Source organism: Neodiprion virginianus, chromosome 4, assembly GCF_021901495.1.
Source record: "Neodiprion virginianus isolate iyNeoVirg1 chromosome 4, iyNeoVirg1.1, whole genome shotgun sequence".
Classification (NCBI taxonomy): Eukaryota; Metazoa; Arthropoda; class Insecta; order Hymenoptera; family Diprionidae; genus Neodiprion; species Neodiprion virginianus.
Genome location: NC_060880.1, coordinates 5692570 through 5710917, shown reverse-complemented (window position 1 = coordinate 5710917; position 18348 = coordinate 5692570). Strand labels below are relative to the sequence as shown.

Genomic DNA, 18348 nt, shown 5'->3' with positions numbered 1-18348 from the left:
TGGATATACATCATTTCTATAATACATTATTATGTTGTACTAACAATTAACTATATAATGGCAGCTTTGTTGCGAAAATTTGAGCACAGACTATTTATATATATAATATGTATATATATATGTATATTATAATATGTGTCGCATGTATACATGTATGTATACCGTCAGTGTAGAAATAATATATAACAATATACATAATGTATTTGTCACGCACTCGATTTCATTATTATACATACACGCGTGAGTGTAGCGCATAATATTTAATCTTACTACGATTCACGAGTCTAAGTCATCTGGGTAATTTTACACATTTTTAATTTTTCGTTCCTGTAATTATAATTATAATTATCATTACTGTTATTATTATTCTATTTTTTTTTTTTTCATCAATTTATTTTTTTCTTTTCCGTTTGTTGGAAGTTTTCAATGAAACACGGAAAACGTCGTGATTATTGCGTATCGTGCGAACTATAAACAATAAGCAAGATAGTATAAAACGAAATACTTTTTTACTCGTTTATCAGCGGAAAAACAAAGAAATGTATTTAGTCACGTAGCATATATATAAATATATATTAATTATTAATGTATATATACATTAAGGATGATTTTTGAATCGATGATGCGAAACCGTTTCGGATGACATCCATCTTTGTTTGTCTGCTCTTTCAGCAGCAATCGGGATGCAAATTTATTTTTACATTTACCCTTGTATTGTTTCCTGAAAAGAAAAAATGAAAAAAAGAAAAAAAAAAAAAAAAATGATCTCTTTTTCCTAATCACGAAAACGAGAAAAATCGAAACAATCGTTAAACAAAGTGAAAGAAAAAAAGTAAGAGAAACAAATTGGAAAACACGTGAAAGGCTGTATTTTTTATTTTTTTTTTTTGTTTATTTTCGGCCTGTGCAGGGCAACGGCGATATTCGAATGGATATTTTAGTCCGCCAGGCACGTTCGGGTATTCAAAATTTAGTCAAATGTTTTCATAAAAAATTTCAATTTTCTTCTCTTGCAGTATCGATCTCGTTTTATGTGTCCTCGTTTCAATGTCGATGTTGTCTTTTTTTTTTTTTTTTTTGCTTCATTCTCTCCTCTTCTTTACCAATGTTTATATCGACTCGATACATTCTCCTTCGTTTATTTTCATTATTATTTTTAACATTTTCGCCATTCGGCGGAGCCCTTTTGCCGTAATTTCGTGTTTTTCATTTTTTTTTTTTTTTCTTGAGGGGGAGGTTTTTTTTTCGAATGGTAGAGGGGTTAATCTTTGGCTACGGTGCAGGGCTCGGGCGTTGACTATTGGGGCGGACATCGAACAACCGTCGTCGTCGCAAATTCGCTGAACTTTTTGTCGATCGGCGCTCGATCGTCGTAAAGTGTTGGTGCCTGAAGGATTATACCAGCCGTTCCGACAAGAACGGCTAACGTGAATATCCACAGGAACAACCTGTCCAAAACCATAGCAACGTACTTCCAGTCTTCCTTCACCTGGAAATCAAGTTCGTAACTCTGAAAATACGGCTTTAAAGCATAGTTTTATGAGAAATTTTTTCTATTTGAAAACTGCAAGGTTCGATCGTAGAACTGCAATTGCTTAATTACACAAAGTCGTGGTGAATCGATTTTTTTGTTTTCTTTGTTTTTTTACATTCTGATTTTGATTCTTTCCGGCAAACGAACTTCCTCATTTATTCGTGAGAAAGCAAAAAAAAAAAAACAGAATCTTCTTCTTTTGTAACATGTGGAAATTCAACAATTTTCGAAATATCGAGAAATTGAATTAGAAGATGTTAGAGAGATAGGGAGAATTGTTTCTTAGCATCAAAATTCTTACAAAGCATGCACATAACAAGAACTAGGCTTTGTCGACAAAAAAAAAAAAAAAAAACACTCGACAAGTGTTTTTTATTAATTTTATTGGTGGAAAAATTTCACACACCTGATTTATAAAGAACGTTTAAATACATCCACACGTTTGTGTAAACTTGTTTGATCGTGGTATTGAATTCATCGAACAAATAAATTTTACCTTCGTCGAATCCTCGAGCATTTTTGTGTGCTCGGCGATGAACCGGACGCAGATGCAAGATCTGTGCAATTCCGGGGGGCAATTCGAGTGTGAAAATACCGGAGGTGTGCGGAGAACCGGGCTTTTCACTTCTTCGATTGGCCCGTCACCGGATACTGATAATTCCTCGGTTTCCGGGTGAAGAGGCAACGGTAGAGGCGGTAAAGTTGGTCCGTGGATTTGGCAGCTACCGCCGAATCGGACACCGTCTGTTAAGCTGGAAATTCGGGACGGGGTTGAAGTTCCGAATTTGAAAAGTTCTCAAAGCATCGAATTCCCAAGTTTTTTGTGGCGCAAGGTAAAGTAACGAAATTGAACTTTGACGAAACATCAAAGTTTCGAACGGTGCGAAACCCGACGCTCAAAGTTTCAAAAGAACGAAATGCTAAAAGGGAAAAGTCAAAGTTCCGAAATTCCGAAATTCCGAAATTCCGAATGATCGAAGATTTTCAGTTCTGTGAATTTCTGGCTTGGCAAAATTTCACCATTTTGATCTGTTTTCGTTTTGGATTTTCGATATTTTTACGTTCGGAATCCTGGTAATTTTGATTTTCCGTTTTTTCTCATTTCTCACACCCACTCGTTGAGTGAACTACGCTGTGTAGGTGTATTTTAATTTTTAGAATTTCACTACATCGATACTTTATTTATCGGAATTTTGAGCCGTCGGCTTTTCGACCATTCGAAGCTTTCTTATTTCATAAAAGTTTGATTACTTCACTTCGAGTCTCGACACCAAATAATTCGGAATCAGGCGGTTTCGGAACTTTTCTAATTCGGAACTTCAACCCCGACGCGGAAATTTTTCGACTTGATAAACTCGCTTGCTGATTGAAATAACAATATGGAATACAAACGTTGTTCAGGGAGGTTCGACACTTCCTCCGAAAATGATTCTAAAATTGGAAGGTGAATTTTCGTCAAAATATTTAGTATTTTGCAATATTCTTAAGTTTTCACAACTTTAGTACAAGTTTACTAAATTTTTTCAATTTTGTTCTGTACTGATTTAACGATACTTGTTATACTTCCTGTGATTCTTCCGAGAAATTTGTCACCGTTATACGGTAATAATTATTTCTGTTTTTTCTTCACCATCCATTTAGTCGAATTGATCTTCCCGATTGAAAAATATTGACTCTTTGGATAGACGCACCTTTTAGATTAAGCTGTTCTTTTTAAAGCTACTGAATTCTTACAGAAAAAATTAAATACATTCGAACGTCAAATGCAGATACCAAAAAAAAAAAAAATGTCTAGTTGTGATTAGATTGTTTGAATCTGAATCTTGATCTGGTTATTTTCATTTTCAATCGTAACAAATAAAAAACAATTTTGAGTCCAAGATAATCAAATGAAATATACTTAACAAACAGATCAACTTTGAAATATAATCTGAAAACTTCCGACAGCTATAAATACATCAATATTTATTAAAGCTAATTATAGCGATAATTTCTTGATTCAAAAGCTACATAACAAAATAAAATATCTCTTATTAGTCAGTAAGAAAAATTTTAGTATCCAATCATCCATCCAAACTAGTAGGTACTGATGCTGATAGTTGTCAAAGAAATTCATCAAAATAGTGAACGAAAAACTGATAAAACAACATGAAAGTTATACTTTTCCTGCTTTAAATCGAATTTCACGAAATTCCTCGCAGAGTAATAGTAAAAAAAATTTCTAAAAAAACGCATCAAATTTCACTTTACCTAGACGGCGAGAGATCCTCTTTCGATGAAACGCGGCTTTGGAATCTTTTCGAACCGATATGATCATCGGTGTCTTCTTGCGCTGTTGGATGATAAGGATAATAGCAAGGTTTTTCTTTGCCTCGTACGGTCCTCATCAGAACTCTGCCGGAAGAGTATCTGCGGTGAAATATGCTTTTACTACAAGGTATGTATACATACATACATACATACATACAATGTAATACATAAGATATCAAGGAAATCCGAGCACGCTCGTGTGTCCGCGTATTTGATGGATGCGGAAAATTTTTGTATACGGAATAGTCGTACGTGAAAGGATGTACCATAAAAACGTAGGGAAGAAAGAGAGAAGAAGGCTGAATCATAAACAAAAAAAAAAAGAAAAAAGAAGAAAAAAAGGAGAAAGTCCAGACTCCGGAGAATCTTTCTCTTATATAATATACAAGGTTCTGAATTCTATTATATTCCCGTGTAACTGCGCCTTCGAATCGATGAATTGTTGCTGTTTCTTTTCGAGCTTACGTGCAAGCCCGCGTGATATTGGAAAGCTTCCAGAAAGAGATAATACATCTCTCGTGATAGAAAAATGTATCTCTGATTTTGAGCTTCGGACGGGCTTTTCTTTTTTCTATTTTCTTTTTTCTTTTTTTGGTTTTTCATTGTTTAGGAACCGTCAAGTTATAACGTAGGTGTAATAAATATGGTACTTGGCATGTTGAAAGCTGTGGGATTGGGTATCGTTCGAGAATTTTGATTAGAAAATTTTTCGTAAGTGCGACTCGCTAAGTTACGAATCGTATTTCAAGCTTAAAAAGGTTTTACGATGAGAACCGTTCCTTTTTCATGAGAATAGGTGAAGAAAAAAAATCTTTGCCCCGCAAGCGGAAATTGAAAAATATCCGCTCGTAATTAATTCAATTGTTCTCCAACACACGGTGACACGTGGCATTTTTTTTTACCCATGAATAATTCGAACTAGCTTACCGATTCGTCTCAAATTTGTACTGCGGCCTTCGCATGACGAGCAATCGTGGAAGAATGTGGATGAATACTCGTTTCACCCAGGGCGCCATTCTGTGGGTTTGGGGTGACCGGAAGTGGACGTTCAGAACAACGACCGTCACGCAGATGCTGAAACAGTGAAGGGATGCGGTTTAGTTACGCTCGGTAAAATCGACGGAAGTCTAGGATATAAATAATAGGATGATAGGACAGCAAAGGACCTCCTGCAGGATCGCTTTTGATGCGGCCGACTGACGCATATCCGCCGATGAACTCGGGGCGGGGATCTTTTTTTCAACGATCCTAATCCCGGGCTCTCGTTTATCTTAAACTGCTTTCGATATCCGCGAGCGCTCGGCCGGCAAAACCAAACCAAACGATTACAACCCGCGGGAAACAAGGGAGGAAGAAATTGACTGTGTATAACTTTTCTGAAAGCCAAAGAGAGATAGATAGATAGATAGATAAGGTTTGTTATGCCCGTGGGAATGTTGGACAAAAAATCTTGGACACAAGTAAGGCGGTAACAAGAAATAAAAAGAGGTGAAACCAAATGTGGATGTATGAATACACGAAGAAAAAAATATAATGATAACACAGAGGAGGATGACATGTGCGAATAAAATGAAGTAAGACTAATGTATGATAGAAGAGAAATAAACAAGTAAATAAGGATAAAAAAAAATAAATGAAAAAGTTATTCAATGGGTGAATAAATAAGTAAGAGAAAGAACAAGTAAATACATAAATAAGTAAATAAAACTGGACAAGCTGAAGACTAAAAAGAGAGAGAGAGAGAGAGAAAAGCCAAGAATAAAGTCGAACGTATCACGTGGTTTTAATTTACCCTGTAAAACATGACGATTTTTTTCACTGCAGAATCATGTGAGCTTGCGGTGATCGATTCGAAGGCTTTTTAAATTTCTCCGTGATCCTTCGAGAATTCATTCGCCAAATTGGCGGATATTTAAAAAATTTCGTCAGGAAGGATCGGTAATTTGAAAGCTTCGTTTTTTACCGTATTATAAGTTATTTAAATTTTTTTGCAATTTCAATTTCTTGGAAAATTTAGATAGCGTTTTATTTTACGAAAAATTTCGTTGAAAATAACGTAACTAAAAACATGACGGATTTTTAACATTCTCCGAAAAATGCAGTTTTATTGATCGACTTTAGGTGCATTGACAAAAAATTTCATTTGTTACAGTAAATAGAAAAATTGAGTAAAACGGGTATCGTTGAAAAAAACTGTTTGAATATTGTTGGAATTAGGAAAAACGAGGCACGTCTAACCACTTTGCGCTTTTGTCGATCCTTTTTTGGTTGTTGCAACGCAAAATCATTTTCTGAGGTTTACTCTACTTTTTTAGTTAAACAAGGCGTTAACGTCAATTTATTCTTGCACAAGTATTAAATTTTCGCAACAGTTGCAAGAAAATATAGCAACAGCGATCGCAATGAGAAAGAATAGTAACGGATGCTAGACTTTCCGGTAACAGCTAGAAAACTAATTTTCATTTCCTACCTAGAACTATATTTTTTGATTGTGGTAAAAAAATAAAAATAATTAAGGACCGAGCGGTAACCGGAATTAAAAATTTCTCTCAGTGTGAAATACATTTGAAATTGTGGCTAGGAGATGGAACGTTTTCAGTCGATAGCTGACGACGAGATTGAATTACGTAAACCGAAGAACGAGGGGGAAAAAAAGCGTAGCTTTTTTTACGATCTGGAAAAATTGAAAATCCGGAAGAGCCGACGAAGCTGTTCGTTCCTCAGGGGAGAATGAAATCCTCATGGGACGACGGGATTCCTCGGAAAATATTTCCGGGTTATCTGCGTAATTTCACTCTCGTACATGTGAACGAAAATCCATCTGTCGATATCGTTGCTTACTGCAATTTTATACCAGCGCTTGAGATATTAAGGAATAAAGAATCGATAACGTCGATTTATAAATCAGTATACTGAAAAAATTTACTTCAATAGATTTTCTCTTCTTTTTCAGCAGTCGCTCGATCCATTTATAATTTCATACGAGTTACACTGTCATATGTCGATAACAATCGATCTATCATTGTAATTTTGTAAAGGGTAATGAAAAAAACTGTTCCGGTTAATTCGTGGAAAACAGTCTTTCGAACTGACTTCCAAATCGTAGGATGAAACCGAACGGACGGTAACATCTTTTGATAATTTAAAAACGATCTGAAATTAACCGCCGACGTCTAAATTTGTGTTTATACAAGTGTTGTGCGATTAATCGATTAATCGGAAGTTTGGACTAATCGTTTCTTCGATTAATCGATGAATCAAAGCTGTCTCATAAGAATTCTGCGCGTCAATCGGTAAATGGATCGAAACCGTCGATTGATCGATTCGAAAAAAAACGATCAATCAGAGATATCGATTGATTGATTAATCGGAAAAACTATTAATCTAAATCGTCGATTAATCCATCAATTGTAAATACAATTGAAAAGCTCAATCGTTAATCGATTAATCGCACAGCATAAGTTCATCCTCTCCAGTTTTCAAGTATATTTTCATTCGTAAATTTTCAAACAGATCTTCGTAGCTCAGAAATGAAATAATTTGATAAATACCTTATGTCCGACTATCTTGTTATAATACTGATAAAAAAAAAAAAAATGTCGATCATTGACGAACCAAAGGTCTCCTTGAGGTCGAATCCGCGGAGACCAGAACCGATGAAATCCGGGTTCTCAGCCGAGAAACGGCAATCTAAACTGCGCATTAAACTTTCCAACTTTTTTCACGGTCGTATATTTCCGGAAATCGCCGCAGGCGCACCTAGGGGTTTAGTTTTGTCCACCCCGTGGAACGAGGGGTCGATTTTCGTCCCGAGTGAACGGACTCGGAGGAACGAAATTGCGCCGGACTCGAAGAGCGCTGATCTTAAAGTCCGATCCTTCGAATTTCCGGCTTAGATCCGGCGTCCCGGTGAAACGAAAGGTCGTCGTTTGTCGACACGGAATTGAGCCCCTGACATTGTCTTGAAAAGACGCCGCCTGTTGTACACGGGCAATCAGAGCCGCCCCGTAAAACCGTCTATAAACATCCGAAAAGTCGATTCAAGGGGCTCGGTAAACCCGTTTTGCCGTTTCTTCGGGGCTGAAATTAAACGGCAACGGGCGAATTAAAATCTACAAGGTAAGTTACCGCGTTTCGAAGAAGAAAACTCCGATCCCCAAACCGTATTTCTTTTATTCCCGATGTCGAACGGCTGGAATTTCTTCTTATTTTCTTATTTTACATACGCTATTAGAGAATTTAAAATGGTCGCGTAGCTCGATACCTCGTCTGGTTTTGAATAATTCATTCCTGAAAAAGTCTGAAAATAATGTATTTTGTCCTATGAAATAAGAGGGAAATATTCGAGTATAAAAAGAGACTCATAGCTGGAAATTACATTATTTTCTTTATATCTTTAATGTTTGTTTTTTTTTTCTTTCAAATTTTGGCAAAAATAAAATATCGTGTCGCTACTTCTTGCAAATGAAGGGTAGTTTCATTTTCCATACACATTTCAACGACGTTGGTTGCGCGTACCTCGTTTTTCGTAATCCCGACAATATTCAAACAGTTTTTGTAACAATAAGTGTTTTACACAATTTTTCTAGAAACGTGCGTTGCCTCGAAAGATATTTCGAGACGTTCAAAGTGTGCATAAAATTTCGTTTTTCGATATTGATCGTTATTGAATGCGAAATTTAGAATACGCGATTTTATGTGTGCGGTATCGCAGGAGTTGTAAAACTTAATTTTCCGATACAATGGATTGGTGTGCAGTCTAAGAGTTGTTGATTCTGTTTTTTTTTTAAATATTACATCAATGGGAGAAGAACGGTAAAGAGTGAAAAGATAACGCGAAAGAAAATCGTTGGAACATTTGTATAAAAAGTTATTCAACTTCTCGAATTACGTACAGTTACGGTGGAGAATTGAAAAGGAAAAGTGAAGCTGATGTTTTTCACCCTTTTTAAAGGGGAACTGCAATTTAATAAAAAGAAACGAACAGAACACGGTATGAATAAAAATGAGTCTGCAGGAACGATATTCCGCATATTGTTTCTTCGTGCATTTTATGCCAGATGCAGCTGCGTAAGCTACAAGGAGAAATAACCGGTATGAACGTAGGAAATAAATTTTTCCATCAATTTTCAATTGCGATCCGAATTTTATTCAGTTTTATTCACGTAAAAAGTCGTGTTCGCGTTACGTATGAAAATGGTTTGTTAGAATTGTTTCTATATGTTTTTTTCAATTCACTTTTCTTCAATAAAGCCGTTCGAGTCCGAATTTTCTCATATTCTTGAATCATCTCCAAAAAGGTAATTAAATTGAAATATAGCACTAGTTTTTTTTTTTTTCGCAGCTCATCGAGATTTATTTTTATGCATTTTTAAACTATGTTTATGGAAAAGAAATAAAATGAATATAAAACTGAATTTTCAGGTATAAAATAAATAAGAAACTAGATAAATCAGACTTGTGATATCTTTTACTACTTTATTCAAAACTCTTGTTCAATGACAAGATTAACCGAATCGACGGTACAAGAGAAAACGATTGAACAGGAGTTTTGAAGAAAGTAGAAAAAGATATCACAATTCTATTTGATTTATCTACAATCCTAAGTCTTGTTTGAACCTAATGCTGTTCATTTTGTACGTAAACATTCAGTTCCATATTCATTTTATTGTTTGTTTCCATAAAAATAGTTCAGAAAATGCATCAAAATAAATTTTCTATGTGCTGTAAAAAAAAAAAAAAAAAAAAAAAAAAACTAGCGCTACATTTCAATTCGACATACCTAAATACATAAAAAAAAAAAGGAAAGCATCGTTACTTTAGGGAGAAATTACAAGTTATATTTCGCATGCCTGTGCAATCGTTAATCAGTGGGATCAGTTCGCTGCATCGATCCTTCAAAACATCCTGCTCTCATGCATATTCGCCTAACTACGTTTAGTCGTTGATTGCGAAGGCTTGCGTAACTTGCTGACCCCGATTTCCTCCGCCTGATCGAATTTGTTCGGTAATTAGTTCGGCTCTAAGAGAAGCGACCGCTTCGCTGCTTGTTTTGTTACTTTGTTGAAAATTATGCGCGGAAAAATTTCGCCGGATTATCTCGGATAAGTTCTCCAGGTGAATTAAAGTACTGAGTGACGTGAAAAAAATTGAAATTGGATAAAAAAAAAAGAATATTTTGCTATAATCAAATTGTAAAAAATTTATCAAAAAAGTTTAACTTTTGTATAAGAATGATTTAGTGTATGATATGCATGTATTTTATACGGACGGTGTAGTTTTTACTGGTTTAAATATTATAAAATATATAACACTCACGAATAATAATGGAATATGAAATATTGTTTTAGACTCTGACCGTATGATGCTTTTTTTTCTTCCTCACAGTGAATAACCGAGTGCACGTTAAATTTGTTTAATTTACAACTCTTATTTGGTTTTTTTTTACATAGTTTAACTGATTGTAAAAATATTTTTCAAGGTAACTATAATATTGGGATATTGTGTGTAAAAAATATTAGTGTTAAAACTGACGAAGATTGACATTGGTTTCCGTTTTTGGAATAAAAAAAATTCACTGCAGGATTCAGACTTGAATAACGGTTTTTTACGTTTTTCAATCACTTTTTCTATTTGTTTTAAAATATCGAAATGGCTGGCAGTATTCATATAAAATGAATTATTTTTTTCTTGAATCATGATTGTGTGTTTTAGAACTGGAAAAAAAAAGTTTCAAAAATCAGTAATCAAATCAAAGGAAGAATGATAAAAAAAAAATCGAAAAACGTTCATCCAATCTAAATCTTGCGTGAAAATGTTTTGTTTTCGAAAAGGGAACGTCTTTTTTTTTGCTTTGAAATGGACTCAAAAATTTGTCGTCTAAGGACCGGTGATTGGAAAAATGTAAAAAAAATTTCCGCAAGGTTTTCAGGGTTTGTAACAACATAGGAGAAGTCGTTGATAAAATTAAAAAAATTTCACGGCTAACCGTTTACAAATTTGGTACATGAAGAAACAAAGTTGAGTCAAGGAAATGCGTCGTATAAAGTATGATCCTTAAATCCGCGATGTGGAGGATAAATCGGGCAACGAAATAGAACCATAATACGAAACACGCATGCGGAAACGCGTCAGCACGGCGCAATTAAACGGAAGAGAAATTTCCTCTTCCTGGACCAATTACATACCATCCTCCCCTCCCTCTCTCTCTCTCTCTCTCTCTCTCTCTCTCCGAGGGGCGATTGGACGCGGGGCGAGAGAAGGAAGCTGGGAAAAAGGGGGACGAGGGTCGCATAATCACCAGGAAAAGCGGGCCGCACTTGTGCGAAAATGTATAAGCGGCGAAAAGGGAGGAGAATTTCCGACTATTCTAATCTCGAAGTAATGCTTCACCTTCCTTCCTCGCCCTATATACACGTACATTATGACATGTGTATGGGTTATTCTGCGACTATTTATCCTACTGCAAAAGTTGTTGAATACACGAGATATAAAAAAAAAATAACATTTGAAGTGTTGAGTAGGGAAAAGGACAAAAATAAAAAAAAAAAAAATAAGAACGATAGATTTCATCAATTTCAAGAATTCGAAATTAAAAAGTATAAAGAAACGTTACCCAACGATGAAACGATGAGACCTGACTTTTCAAATTTATGGAATACACTGCGGTACTTTTCAGAAGTGAGAAAAAAAAATTTCTCAATCTTCAAATAAAAGAAAGAGAGAAAAAAATTAAAATTTATTGAAAAAGCTTTTGATATTTTTTGACGTTTGATTTTTCAAAAAGTACAAATATAAACGCACGATTACAAGGACGAAAAAAAAAAAACAAAAACTTTCCAATAATATATTTTTCAAACAGTTGTAAGTGTTTGATAATGTATAAAAAAAACTTTTCAATAATTCATATTTCGTGAACGGTTTGAACAAAAAAAAAAATTGAGCAAAACTCATGGAACTTGATTGCACAGAATCCAAAAAGATGACTGAGCTTGGCCAAATCAAAAGTCTCAACTTTAGCTTTGGATTGACTTGGCACGGAATAACCTATATAACTATATTCGAGGACGGCTTCGAGTTCCATGCCGCGTTCTCGACAGTACAACGGCTCGCGTTTCGATCCCATGAATCTCAATCATGTCCGATAAACATTTTCAGAATTCATTGGCAAAATTTTTTAGTAGCTGCCATTCCGTTGTTACGGTAACGATTTCATTCCTGCATGCAGTTCGAAAGACCATTGTTGTGATTGACTGAGTAGTATTATTCTTCTCTTTTCTTCCCGTGAAAAATGTGACGTACAAACGAAGATTTTCATATTCGAAACAGTTCTAGCGGAAAATTATGTCACATAATAAGTGAAACGAACTATTTGACTTGGGGTGATATTCATAACTGCCAATATGCATTCAATTATAATATATAATGAAACATTCATTACCTCTGAAACCAATTAATACTTTATTTGTGGCGGTGCGTTTTTATTCGCCGCACTGAGAGAAATTTTTTGTTCCGGTTACCGCTCGGTCCTTAACTGTTTTCATTTTTTTACCACAATCGAAAAATATTGTTCTAGGTAGAAAATGAAAATTAGTTTTCTAGCCGTTACCGGAAAGTTTGGTATCCGTTACTATTCAAAAAGTAGAGTAAACCGAATAAACTGATTTTGCGTTACAATAACCAAAAAAGGATCGACAATAACGCAAAGTGGTTAGGCGTACCTCGTTTTTCGTAATTCCAACAATATTCAAACAGTTTTTTTCACAATACGTGTTTTACTCAATTTTACTAGTTACTATAACAAATGAAATTTTTCTCATTGCTGTATTCGATCTTTTATGGTACCGGAAAATACGTTCGTTAAGATTAAAAGTAATAAGGTCAGAGAAGAAGATTAACGAAGAATGAAAAATCACCAATATCACTATTTGTACACATCACGTACAGAAAGTTTTTACACCGAGTGCTATGAGTATATATATATAATATATATTATACATAGCAAATTATTCCATTCCCAGAAAATTCAATCAGTTCAGTTCTGGGTCGTTGAATTTCACCGCGGAGGCGAATATAAAGAAGTGAAAGACATTTTTTATCCACACCTCCCCACAAAAAGGGCGAAAGAAAATATAGAAAAAAAAAAAATGCTTTCAAGAATAAATAACCATCGTTGGTGAAGCGACAAAGAGTCGTTTAGGCGTTCTTCGGTTACTGTGTTTATGTAGTTGTATACATGATATGTATGAGGCAGGATATCGAAACTGATCGTGAGATGAATCGCGAACATCGCTCGAATAGCTTCGAGTGGTGAAAAATATAGACGAGAGACAGAAATCGAACCAGGAGAAGCAGATATCTCGTTAGGTCAAGTGCTTCGTGGCTCCGGTAAACTTCATCGTTTTCGCTGATCATTCTCTGGGCTGTGAAATTTTTAATCATAATTTAATTAAAAAATTAATGCGTTAAACGTGAATTTTTTATTCTGTTGTAAGAACACTTTTCGTTCAAAATGAAATTCAATGATTAATGGGAATTATACATCATCAAAAATTAAAATATAATGGTTAACGGAATTATCTTACAATCGAAAATTGATATTACATGACTAGTGGATGTATTTTGTATTAAAAATCAAAAATTAATGGTTAATGAAAACGTTAATGCATGAAAAAAAATTAATGACGTACCTACAGCCCTGATAATTTCTTCCGTGCTTAAACAACATTTTGTGTTTGCGAATCAAATTGACAGAGATGAAAGTTTAATTTACAGTCGAGCACGCGCATACACGTATTTGTTTTTACATACCTACAACACACTGCCTAAAAACATTTTCCTTGTTTGCGGTAAAACGTTAAAGAATGTAAAAAAATTCCAGAAACTCTGCTCGAATTCCCGTCCGCTTCCCGGTTTTTCCCAAATATTCTCCGAGGCCGTAGAACCGTGAAAAAGTTTTCTACACAGATACGTGCGGTAAAATTGGTCAGCCTTGATCAGCGACAACCCTGACACGGGGTAGTCGTGCAGTTGTCATATCGCAGTTATACACGGTGACGGATGATGCCTGGAGATGGAGATCGGGGGGAGCGATGTGCAATGCGTGACGGGAAGCGAAGAGATCATAACGAACGATGTACCGAGTAGCAAGAGTCGACGGTAGGTACGCCAAAGCCGAGGGGTGGTTATTGATCAGTATACACACAGGCGCTAGCCAGGGTTAAAGCGTCGGCGGGAGGGGGATTGGACAAATGGATCGGAGAACGGTATCGGAAGCTCAGTAAGGGAACACGACGTTGGTCGTGCTTCTATCTATCGGGTTGCGCGTGCTGCGGACGATTAATTAACTGCAGATTGCGCCGGGTATGCGGGGTGTACATGTTCAACCCCTGGGTTATACAGACTCGAAGGCATGTATTGGTCTACGGTATGCCATCGAGGAACCCCTAACGTGTCCTGAACACTGCACACTGCACGCCGAACTCAGGAGAGCCTCGTTCTCCGATCGATCGATCACACCGAGTCCGTGTACACTTGGCTGCAATGACTCTGAGAGGGTTGATTTTTTCGGTGAGTCAGTTATGTTGGCAACGCAGACACCGACCGCAGCGCCGCACCCGGACGGCTGCGGAACAACCTCGAAACGATCGATGTTTGTAAGTATGTACCCGTAATGCGATGCGAAAAAATCTGAATCTCTGTAAGCACAGCGTAATCCATGATCGTAGAATCTTGTATTTTTGTGTCAGATTCGATTACGTTGGTAATGATTCTGCGTTACCGCGGTAACCGATTAATCGAAGAAACCTGTCGTATCATCCGAGAATGCTGAAAACGTCACACAACCAATGACTGTCGGATCAAACACAAGAATATTAAATTTTACGGTCAGGGGTTTAAACGGGATCGATCTTTGTAAGTACAGCGTAACCTATGATCGCAGAATTTTTTTTTATTTTTAGATTAGATTCGACGGTTATGGGTTGTGTCACGTTTTCTACATTCTTCGATGATACGACAGATTTCTTCTATGAGTCGTTTACAGTGGTAATGCAGAATCGTTACCAATTTAATCGAATCTAACCTCAAAATACAAAATTCTACGATCATGGATTATGTTGTGCTTACAAAAATTCAGATTTTTTCGCATTGCCAATCTCGAATCATCCGAGAATGCTCTCGACGAGTTCAGAGTAAATCGTTTGAGCCGTTTTTTAGATATCGGATAGGGTGAAAAATATCTCGATCAAGAATCGAATGGCTGGTTTTCAATACTCGAACATTCAAAATGAACCCAATTTTTTCAACCGTCTGTAAACACATCGAGAACATAGTTCTGGGTACTAAAATGAAAATGGGCCTTATGACTGTAAATAGAAAGTCTACCATTTGTGACTATTATTTTTTTTATTACTGTTACTCACATCATATTTTCTTGTGATTATTGTGATAATTTTATGTTGGTGGAAAAACGAATTAATATTGAGACCTCGTGTAGCGGGAAAAATATTGTAACCAGTAAATATTGTGCTTTCAACAACTGTAGTCACTCTAAGTAGTCACTTGGATCACATTCTCTTGTAATTACAACGACATTTAAACCGCCACTGTAACAATACCCGTTTTACTGTAATTTTGTAAATTGTAAACCAGCTGTGACACATAATCTTCTAAGAGTTTGAATTTCATAGCAACTGAAAAATCTATAATATTAATTCGAAATTGTACCTTTAAGGGTGTTTTTTGATAACGTATAATCGCTGGTAGATTAATCAATTTCTATGCGCTTACCCTTGAGAGAGAAGTAAAAACAACATTTAAAAAACATCTTACGCTTCTGCCTGCAGCCTGTTTGATTTTCAAATTTTAATTATCAGCGTAAGCGAACAATATCATTCAGAGAGAAGCATCCAGGTTAGATAAAAAGTTTTCTCTCGGTCCTACCGTACTTTTATGTTTTACGTATTTTTCTTTACTCTCTTTTTTTCCATTCTTTCCTTCCTTCCGCAGTTTTCCTCTCCCCATGGGAGCCCTGCAAAAGGAGTTCGGATTTTGCTCTCCCTGTAGCATCGGAAGGGCGCTGGATGGCGGGTTACGAGAAGGGACGGCGCCTCGCTCCTACCGGGGACATAAATTTTCCCCAACTTTGGAAACGAATGGTTACCTAACAGCCAACGGCTTTCGCCCACGCAGCTCCCAAGACTGGGATTAAATTTCCCCTATGGTACTTGCAAATTTGGAGTCAACTAAAATACTGTTTAAAATACAGATACCGTAGAGAATTTCGTCGTTACCGACCCGATTTCGAGCTTAAATTAATCCAAGACCTCGATTAGTGCCAATTGTAATCATCGTTACTTTTTGGAAAATTTTACTCGTTACGACACAATTATTTTGGACATAATCATTTGAAAAACAGCATTTCATAGGGAAAAATTCAGACGAAAAATTCCTGAGTGTAAAATTTTTGTGGAATAAAACGGTTATCACATATTATGTAACTAGTTTTCATCACATCAACTGGTAAACAAACAAAATTATAAACGCGAATATAGTAGTACAAAAAGCTCTCAGTTTTTTCGTAAACAAAAGCATCGATGATCCGTTGAAAAATTAAGCAAAAGCAATTCCGAAACCAAAATGACAATCGGTAAAGAAGAGCTTATTTATTTACGTAAAAAACGTATCACTGCATATTTTTACATCATCATCAACATTACCGTCATCCATTATCACTCGTATCATCGTGTAATCTTGAAAAATGTTTTACCTTTCGTCATTAGTCCGCAGCTTTCATGACTTCTCATTTCTACTTGTACTATTTCCACTCGCTGCAGGGCTGTTGTAATACGCGCGAGCAAGAAGTTATACGGAAAAAGCAGAAGCAGAGGAAAAAAACGAAGAGAAGAAAACACGAGAGGGGAGCAAGAAGGCTTAAGGGGCACATCCATCTTGACCGTTCACAACTGGAACAATTTTTCATCATTTGCAGGGCGAAAGAAATGAGGCGACATTCAGCTTTGATGATCGTTACTTGACCAAAGTAAGAGAGAAAAAAAAAAAAGAAAAAGAACCATCGAATAAACGATAATAATGAAAACGTGACAACGAATATAATATTTAGAATTTGTACTTATAACGCAGCAACTCATAGTTCAATATTTCAAAATAGACACAAGAAGGAAAAAAAACAAAGAATAATTCCATGGTTTGTCATCGATAATTTCTAAACAGTCAAACGACAGTTTCATTTTCTTTAGATTTTCCTTTAATCAAAGAAAATGGCTTTTCTAATCCGTTATAGTACGTAGAATTAGATCAAATTGCGCGATGGATAAATGAGCTCTTTTTCCCCTAATATCTACAAGTAATAAAAATAATAATAAATATAAAAAAAAAAAAAAAAAATACCAATCAATCACCTCCTATTTCATGGATTATATTTTCATCGAGACTTGTTTTCGACGATGGAAATAATTAATTATACGGAATCTCTTTCAGCCCGATTCGTAGAGAATAATACAAACAACGGTGATGATTGATCGATAAGTTGTCACCTCTGTAATAATAAATCGAACTGTCACGGCGGAGTGTAATTATTCTTGAAAATGGAGAAATCTTTGAATATTTTTCTTAATTTTACTTTTCAACCCGCAGAGGCTGTGACACGCGAATGACCTGCATAAAAGCTCGGAGTATGTTAGTTATGTACCAACATTGAAATAATGCGTCCATTAATATTAAACACCCGGCGTCACAGCGATTTCAAAGACCTTTCACCACCACCTCAAGGCATCTGTACACATTCGTACAGTTTGGGCAGATGCATGTACACGCTCGCTTGTATATTAAAGCACACCACGGGGGCTGAAAGATGCATGCGCGCAGCGTGAGGCGAGTCAATGAACTTTCAACTGCAGCTTGCAGCTTGAAAATCGCGAGGAACTCCAAGCGAACTGAGAGAAATTTTTAGTTACGGTTACCGCTCGGTCCTTAACCATTTTCATTTTTTACCACAATCGAAAAATATAGTATATAAATTGACGTCAATGCCTTGTTTAACTAAAAAAGTAGAGTAAACCTCATAAACTGATTTTGCGTTGCAATTACCAAAAAAGAATCGACGAAAGCGCAAAATGTTTACGCGTACCTCGTTTTTCGTAATTTCAACAATATGCAAACAGTTTTTTTCTAATTATACCTGTTTCAATGAATTTTTCTAGCTGCTGTAACAAATGAAATTTTTCTCAGTGCATGCCGAGACTTTCGGAATTAATGTATATTAGAACGCAGTCGCGATCCGAACACTTGCCCTTTACGACTCCTGTTTTCTTATTTATTTATTTTTTTCAGATAAACAATTCACCCCCGGGAATGTGAATTTTGCTACGAGGTTGGAAATAAAAAAAAAAGAAAACAAGAGGAATGATATTTGAAAAGTATGAAAATACATTTTTTAGAAAAATAAAGCTCATTTTGTGTAATGAATTTTATGTTTCGATACA

The 18348-nt window shown here is 35.8% G+C and overlaps 1 protein-coding gene and 1 long non-coding RNA gene across 7 annotated transcripts in view; one reads left to right on the top strand and one right to left on the bottom strand.

Moving 5' to 3' along the window:
• Positions 1-789: 789 nt before the first annotated feature.
• LOC124302338 (acetylcholine receptor subunit alpha-like) overlaps positions 790-18348 on the bottom strand; it is a 141070-nt gene continuing 123511 nt past the window's right edge. For 4 of the 6 annotated variants that reach the window (XM_046758443.1, XM_046758444.1, XM_046758448.1 and 1 more), the window contains 4 exons: positions 4772-4918; positions 3785-3943; positions 2031-2286; positions 790-1489 (listed from right to left, as the gene is read on the bottom strand). In XM_046758443.1, the coding sequence (XP_046614399.1) occupies positions 1298-1489; positions 2031-2286; positions 3785-3943; positions 4772-4918 (754 nt within the window). In that variant the 3' untranslated portion in view covers positions 790-1297. The remainder of the gene's footprint in view (positions 1490-2030; positions 2287-3784; positions 3944-4771; positions 4919-18348) is intronic. The other 2 variants (XM_046758445.1, XM_046758446.1) reach the window with 1 other exon arrangement.
• LOC124302340 (uncharacterized) lies at positions 14095-16919 on the top strand. Its single transcript, XR_006907690.1, has 3 exons — positions 14095-14499; positions 15854-16067; positions 16681-16919. It is a non-coding gene; the product is annotated as an uncharacterized LOC124302340 (long non-coding RNA).